At 46.5% G+C, this 8,265-nt stretch overlaps 1 protein-coding gene across 1 annotated transcript in view; it reads right to left on the reverse strand.

Annotated features, from left to right (window-relative positions):
• LOC149432959 (syntaxin-binding protein 5-like) overlaps positions 1 to 4,244 on the reverse strand; it is a 102,186-nt gene extending 97,942 nt beyond the window's left edge. Inside the window, exons 1-2 of the mRNA XM_089664767.1 lie at positions 4,203 to 4,244; positions 288 to 420 (exon numbers count right to left, since the gene is read on the reverse strand). Of these exons, the coding sequence (XP_089520893.1) occupies positions 288 to 420; positions 4,203 to 4,244 (175 nt within the window). The remainder of the gene's footprint in view (positions 1 to 287; positions 421 to 4,202) is intronic.
• Positions 4,245 to 8,265: the final 4,021 nt, after the last annotated feature.

An 8,265-nucleotide genomic window follows, 5' to 3' on the forward strand; every position in this document is an offset into this window, starting at 1 on the left:
GATAAGTGCGGTGAAGAGCAATTACTGAAATGGCAATGAGCATGTTGACATCTTACTGATTTCTCCCAATGTGTGTCTGCTTGCAAAATGGTATACAAATGCGGTCACAGGAAATGAGGGTCACACAAGCAGGGATGCCAGATGCTGCCAACAGAACTGCATGGAACGAGAAGTCTCCGCCAAGCACTGGAAGGAAGACCTCGGGAGTCTCATGGGCTGGTCGGTAAAAATGCTTTTGCTAAATGGAAGTGAGGAAGCTTAAAACTGTTGGCTTTCGCCTACCGTACCAAGATCAGTCTTAAGATCTGTTGGCAGACTTAACTTTCTTGATCCTTTAACTGAAACAACAGAAAAAGGAGAAAGGTCATTATTAATGCCAAGGAAAATCCCAGAACAAAAAAAAAAAAAAAAAAAGACATTCTGTTGGGGAAAAAAATAAGGCTGCAGGACACACAGAGGGGAAAACAAGACCACCCAAATCACATCAACACAACTGGTTTCCATCGGGCATAAGCATTAGAAGGTCATGCAGCCTCTAAGGGCACATTGCCTATCGACTCTGTCAAAGGAACTTGAGTACTTGGCTTTTATATCCACAGGGCTGTAGATACAACTTCATGTTACATTTGCTTGAGAGCTAGAAGAAACACCTCTTCCATGCACCTCTGACCTTGGGTTACGGATGGCTGGGAGCTGAATTCTATAAAAAGAAGCCTCTAATGGTTGCTATAGCATGAGATGCTGAATAGAGGTCGGCCCATGTGAAAGCTGTCCATGATGCTGCTTTACTTTCACAAAGTGAGCGCCTTCTTTTTTTTTTTTCTGATGGAACAATGGCAGCGAGTAGAAGATTATATGGAGCTGTAAATGTTATTGACATCCTTCCATAGCAGTAAAACATTTTAACATACTGGAGAAAAGCACTTTAGGGACATTACATTCCTTCGGTCTACAAAGGGATTCGGCTTAACTCACCATTCAGACCGGGCAACATTGAATGAAAGATAACGACAGGTTAATTTTATTCATCGGTATGGCAGATGATGGATAAAACATGATGACTGAAATTGGACTGCCCTTAAAGGGACGCTCAATCCAAAACCGATATTTCAACTTTCGGACATACGGCCAGCACTGAAAGGAGTAGAATATCCTCCAAGAAAGAGACGTCTTTTAGGTCTTCTGCTTTTCTCTACTTACCCAAAACAGCGAGAGTCACAGACCTTTATTTCCACAATGGAGTATAGGTTTGCTTTAACCCCTCGCCTACCAGGCACTTCTACCCCCTTCCTGCCTACAGGGCACTTCTACCCCCTTCCTGCCTACCGGGCACTTCTACCCCCTTCCTGCCTACCGGGCACTTCTACCCCCTTCCTGCCTACAGGGCACTTCTACCCCCTTCCTGCCTACCGGGCACTTCTACTCCCTTCCTGCCTACAGGGCACTTCTACCCCCTTCCTGCCTACAGGACACTTCTACCCCCTTCCTGCCTACAGGACACTTCTACCCCCTTCCTGCCTACAGGACACTTCTACCCCCTTCCTGTCCAAGCCAATTTTCAGCTTTCAGCGCTGTCGCATTTTGATTGACAATTGCGCGGTCATGCAAGATTGTACCCATATGAAATTTTTATCATTTTTTTCTCACAAATAGAGCTTTCTTTTGGTGGTATTTACTCCCCGCTGGGCACTTTACTTTTTGTGCTATAAGCAAAAAAAGTGCAAAAAAATTTGAAAAAAAAAAAAAAGTTTCTTTGTTTCTATTATAAAATTTTTCAAACAGGTAATTTTTCTCCTTCACTGATGTGCGTTGATGAGGCAGCACTGATGGGCACTGATAGGCGGCACTGATGGGCACTGATAGGCAGCACTGAAGGGCACTGATAGGCGGCACTGATAGGCGGCACTAATGAGGTGACACGGATAGGCGGCACTGATAGACAGCACTGATAGGTGGCACTGACTGACATCACTGCTGGGTACTGACTGGCGGCACTGCTGGGCACTGACTGGCGGCACTGCTGGGCACTGACTGGCACAACAGCTGGGCACTGACTGGTGGCACTGACTGGCAGCACTGCTGGGCTGCACTGATGGGCACTGGTGGGCACAGGTGGGTGGCACTGGTGGGCACAGGTGGGTGGCACTACTGGGCACAGGTGGTGACACTGCTGGGTGGCATAGGTGGGCGCACTGCTGGGCACAGGTGGGCGCACTGCTGGGCACAGGTGGGCGCACTGCTGGACACAGGTGGGCGCACTGCTGGGCACAAGTGGGCGGAACTTGTGTGTGGCACTGCTGGGCACCGATCATCAGGGCACTGATGATCAGTGACCCTGACGATCGGTGCCGATCCCCGCTCTGACAACTGCCGGTTTTCGGCAGTACTTTCCTCACGATCTGACAGCGTGAGGAAAGTGCAGCCGAGAACCAGCATTTGCATTTCCCGGTGATCAGCGTGTCATTGGACACGGCTGATCACGTGGTAAAAGGCCGCTGTGATTGGCCTTTTACCACGTCACGTGATCAGCTGTGTCCATAGGACACAGCGATCATGGAGATCGCCGGGTGCGCGCCCCTGGGAGCGCGTTCTGGGAGGACGTCATATGACGTCCACCCAGAACTGGCCGGCCGCAGTGTAGCCGTCATTCGGCTATCTGCGGTCGACAAGTAGTTAATTTGTGTACACGAAGGGGTGAGGGAAACAAGGAGGACACTGAGGTGGTTTGGGAACTTGGGGCACTGTCTGGGACTGCAAGGCTTCAACCAGCATAGTAGTAACACAGATTTGAAATGTATACTGTGAAATGTTATAACTATGCAGCACTAAGATATATTTATTATTTTTATTTATTTCAGGTACTTATATAGCACCGGCAATTTACGCAGCGCTTTACATATATATTCGAACCAGCAACCCTAGTACTGCCAGGCAGAAGTGCTAACCATTTAGCCACTGTGCTGCCCAGTATCATTTTACACCAGATCACCAGTGGGTCTCACCAGTGGTACATCTTGGTAGGTGATGGAAGGCAACACGTTTCTATAGCAGACATTTATGGAGTCTTGCTGCATGGTTGCCAAAGAACTATTGAATGTTATCTTGGGAGTGTCAAGAAAAGCAAGTATTTACGACAGGATGTGTAACAAAAGGTTGCACACCAAAATCCTTGTCCTGGGAGTTCACACATACCCCCTAGCGGTGGGGCATGGCCTCAGCCCAGACGCCCCGGCGATGGACGCTTGCTCATTGGATGGAGAACTACACCAGGCGGGTCAAGGGTGTGTGTGGGGTGCTTGAGAGGGCCTTTAAATATAGTGTGGGTTATGTGTTTGGTCTCCCTTTCTGCTCTGACCTGGGACCAGCTAAAAGATACTCAGCTTTGAGGACGAACTTACGCAACGTATCATCTTTACTATTATTCCTATATATTCTATAATATTGGCTTAGATTTCTATGTTAGTTTTACTTGCTTTGTAAATAAATAAGACTTTGCTTCTTTGAGCATTGTGTTTGTTATTATCGCTAATATCGCATTGTATTACGTCCTTCAATATTGTCAAAGCTTCTATAGTTACTAATTAATTACAGGAACCAACAAATAGTACATAATGAAATAAATAAATAGGGGATCCTAGAAAACAAAACCCCAGACGGGTCAAGGGTGTGTGTGGGGTGCTTGAGAGGGCCTTTAAATATAGTGTGGGCCATGTGTTTGGTCTCTCTTTCTGCTCTGACCTGGGACCAGCTAAAAAATAGTCAGCTTTGAGGACGAACTCACGCAACGTATTATCTTTACTATTATTCCTATATATTCTATAATATTGGCTTACATTTCTATGTTAGTTTTACTTGCTTTGTAAATAAATAAGACTTTGCTTCTTTGAGCATTGTGTTTGTTATTATCGCTAATATCGCATTGCATTACGTCCTTCAATATTGTCAAAGCTTATATAGTTACTAATTAATTACAGGAACCAACAAATAGTACATAATGAAATAAATAAATAGGGGATTCTAGAAAACAAAACCCCTGTTATTTATTTCAGTAGGCGTGTGATAAATAGGGAATTCATATTTGAATTGCTCTTCGTGAGGAACTGCGCTCTGGAAGTTGTGCCCAAAAATAGGTAGACAAAGGACTAGTCACCGGTCCTGTCTGAGCTCTCCCATCATCTGATCACTCCCCATTATTGACTCACCATGCCTTGCAGTGCACTGTGTCTCTGGGTGAAGGTGGCCATTTTGGTGTCAGGGCAGGGCTGTGGAACGGACAGGTAGGCCTAGTGGCAGGGTAACGCACTGGCTGATGACAACCACCACCAACAGACCGAAGTCCCTCAGGACGCGGAGTCTAAGTCCCAGGCTGCCCTTCACCAGGGCCCCTGATGGTGGGGATGGACTTGACGCAGCCAGGAACCAGGTCGCGGCCCCCGAGACACCCCGGCTGCGGTAATGGCCGCCGCCAATGGCGTGTAGCTGGTAAGAATGACAATAGCGTAGTCAGGCAGGCCGGGTCAAAAACAACGGGACAAAACGGTACAGAACAGTAGACAGAGAATCAAAGGTCACGGGCCGGGTTCAGCAACGGAAGGTCAGATCGAAGGAAAACACAGAGAATGGTCTTAGTCACAAGCCGAGTCAGATACCAGAAGAGTCACGAGAGTATTCACAGAGCTGTAGCAAGACCAAGACACAAGTGCAAAGAGCATGTGCGGATCACAGGCTTATATGTACTCAGCCACACCCCTTTGGGGGATGGACCTCAGAGACCTGAAGGCATAAAAGATTCCCACCATGCTCAGCAGAAATCCAAGATGGATGCCAGCACATGGAGTAACATAACCTCTGGGAAAAGGTAGGACCTTGACATTTGGTAGGGGCAGGAATTTCCTTCCTCATGTCAGAGTCTCCAGCAAGGAGAACAGTGAGAAGCACACGAGCAACATCACTAATTCTCACTCCAGAGATGGGCAGTCACAGGCAGCAGTGCATTAGTTTCACACATATATAGCTATGGGGCTGTATGCACAGGAGTGTCTACACACACTCACAAACAAGTTCACGGCCTGACATGAAAAGGGTGACCACACAAACATGAAACTTTACCACTGCAGCAAACCACTCTTCCAGACGTTCAGTGCATGTGCACTATACGGTTTTCATGTGCTCTTTGCAAACAGTTGGCACCACTGTAGTCAAATTGAAACTGGAGAAAGTGGAAGGTGAAGGCTCGAAGTGTTCCATCAACAGGCAAAGTGATGACAACAGTCTTCTGCACTGCTGTTGCACACCCTGAGAATACCCCGTGATGAAGTCCGAAGGATGAAATATGTCGGGGTGTGGCTATGCGGCAACCGGAAGTGACGGGCCTGAGGTGGCTGTGAGTTCTGGATGTGGTGAGAGATTGAGACAAGCACTGTTCACTACTGTCTGACATCGATTCTTCTATGAGATGAGCTTTTATATTTTACCTTTGCGAGTGGCATTTTTTATATAAAAGTGGTTGTTGACGATTTTACCATTGGAATTGGATGTTTCTTTTTCTCCCTTAAATGTTATGGTGATTTATGAGCCGGATGGAGGAGTGATGGATTGGCAGTTTATCCCAGGGATTTGTATTTATGTATTTTATGCCAGTCATGAGAATGAATGGCATAATGTTCTGGTGAGTTTCTCCTTGGAGGGGGAGGTGCCTCACTTGCACAAGTGGTGATTCACAGAAATTTCTGGTGGTGTTTACAATATTTCTGCACTTTTGTGGACTCTGTATGGACTTTTCTTGTGGACATTATTTGCACTCTTTGCACTGCGATATTATTGATGTTGCAGTAATTGTGGGTCATAGCGCTACTTTGAGGTCATGGTGGTAAGGGACTTACATTCTCATTTCAAGTTGGGTTTGTCCTTTGCAAACAGTTGGCATCCCCGTAGCCAAGTTGAAAATGGAGAAAGTGGAAGAAGGCGGCTCAAAGTGTTCTTCCAGAGGGAAAGGTGATGGCAACAGTCTTCTGCACAACCTCGGGATCCCAGAAGACTTTGCCCTGTGATGGAACACTCCAAGCCTTCTTCTTCCACTTTCTCCATTTTCAACTACGGGGGTGCCAACTGTTTTCAACTGCAAGAAAACCATACAGTGTGCATGAACCATTTTCAGCGCTAATCATCTGGAAGAATGGCTTGGTCCAGTGATACAATTTCATATCTGTGTGGTCTTAATCAAGGGATATGCCCTTAATCATAAGGCACACCCCTTATGATTAGGTGCGTGGCACGAAACGCGTCAAGGAGGAGTCATACGCCGTGACGTCATGCCGCCGTAGCCTCGAGAAGGTCCGGCGGCCATCTTTGAGCTTGGATGGTTAGTGTGTTTATATGCTACTGTTACCTGTTTTTTTTACTGTTTTTATACCCACGTCGATGGCTACATATATTTATTCAATAAATTACTCATAGTTACTACACTATGGGCAGCCTTTTCTTTGGCTCCATTCCAAGCTAAACAATCCACAGAGCCCATTGCGGAGGATGGCTGCAGTACAGTACAGGACCCAGAGGAGGGAGATTCCTGCCCAGGCTGCTTCATCCTTTAAAGGGGACCCCCGGCTGACCACACTTTACACATATATGCGTATTGTAAATACGCATCTGGTGAGTGCGTATTCTTACTATATCCCTGGCACATCCCCGAAATACCTCATTTTGTACATTATTATTATTATACAGTATATATAAAGCGCCGATAGTTCGCTCAGCGCTGTACATTACAAAGGGGGACAGAACATGTGACAGAACAATAACAATACAATGCAAAACATGAGGGGATCGAGGGTCCTGCTCTTTCGAGCTTACGATCTAGGAGGGAGGGGATGGTGGCACAGGAGGAGAGAGCTGTGGGGGATGGAGTGGTAGGAAGAGTGGAGGAGGTCGGCAAGTTAGCAGGGGGTGGGGTAAACTTCCCTGAAGAGGTGGGTTTTCAGGGTGCGCCGAGAGGAGAGTAGGTGATAATCTGATGGATTGGGGCAGGGAGATCCAGAGGATGGGTGACACCCTGGAGAAGTCCTGGAGGCGGGCATGGGAGGAGGAGACCAGGGAGCTAGAGAGAAGGAGGTCTTGTGAGGAGCGGAGTGTACGTGTTGGGCAGTACTTGGATATTAGGTCAGTGATGAAGTTCGGGGCAGTATGGTGGACGGCTTTGTACGTCAGTGTTAGGATATTGAATTTGATCCGTTGCGCAATCGGAAGCCAGGCAGAGGGGGGTGGAGGACACTGAGTGGAGGCCAGTGGAGGGATTGGCAGAGGGGGGTGGAGGACACTGAGTGGAGGCCAGTGGAGGGATTGGCAGAGGGGGGTGGCGGAAACGGAGCGGTTGGAAAGGTGGATGAGTCTGGAAGCCGTATTCAGGATGGACTGAAGCGGGGATAGCCAGCGGCGAGGCAGGCCAGTGAGGAGGGAGTTGCAGTAGTCGAGTCGTGATATGATGAGGGAGTGGATGAGCTGTTTAGTGGTTTCTGGGGTTAGGAACGTGCGGATTTTGGCGATGTTACGGAGGTGGAGTCTGCATGAGTTTGTTAAAGATTGGACTTGGGGCTGGAAGGATAGGTTGGAGTCCAGAATGACACCTAGTACTCTGTCAAGTACACATGGATTATTACTTATGATCACTCATATACGGATCTTCACCTATTATCACAGTTTTATGGACATTATTACTTTCACTTTTTTTCACCAGGACTTTTTATAGTTTATTTGAAGCACTTTATTTATAGCAATTTTGCACATTTTTATTGCGTCTCAGTATGCATATATACATGAACACAGCATTACCTGCATATGGATTGTCACTAGTTTTATGAGCGCTGCACTATTATTATTGTATACTTATTGGAGGTTATCTGGTTACCTTGCTAGTGCATTAGCAGCTGTTTCCTAGCGCTCGCTGATTTTCCCTTTTTCTTCCCTGTCAGGCCTTGAACGTTTCACATTACCTTCATACCAGGAAGTGCACTGCTATTTTTAAGCAGGAAATCTAGACAAAAAGTGCATTTTTTTGGGGTACTGCTTGGGGACTATTAACATTTGTAGATGTTCCATAAAACAAAGAAAATCTTCAGTTTGACTTTACTTCCACTTTTCTTTTTTCGAATAGATTCAAAAAGAAATTCTCTGGACAGATATAAAAAAGTAATAAAATTCAGTGGAACTGTGATATGTGCGGCATTAACTTCAATTTTCATGTTTTAAAGCATGAAAAAACAGTTAAAA

The sequence above is a fragment of the Staurois parvus genome, unplaced genomic scaffold (genome assembly GCF_062004578.1).
Source record: "Staurois parvus isolate SC_StPar_1 unplaced genomic scaffold, SC_StPar_1.0 ptg002027l, whole genome shotgun sequence".
NCBI classification, from domain to species: Eukaryota; Metazoa; Chordata; class Amphibia; order Anura; family Ranidae; genus Staurois; species Staurois parvus.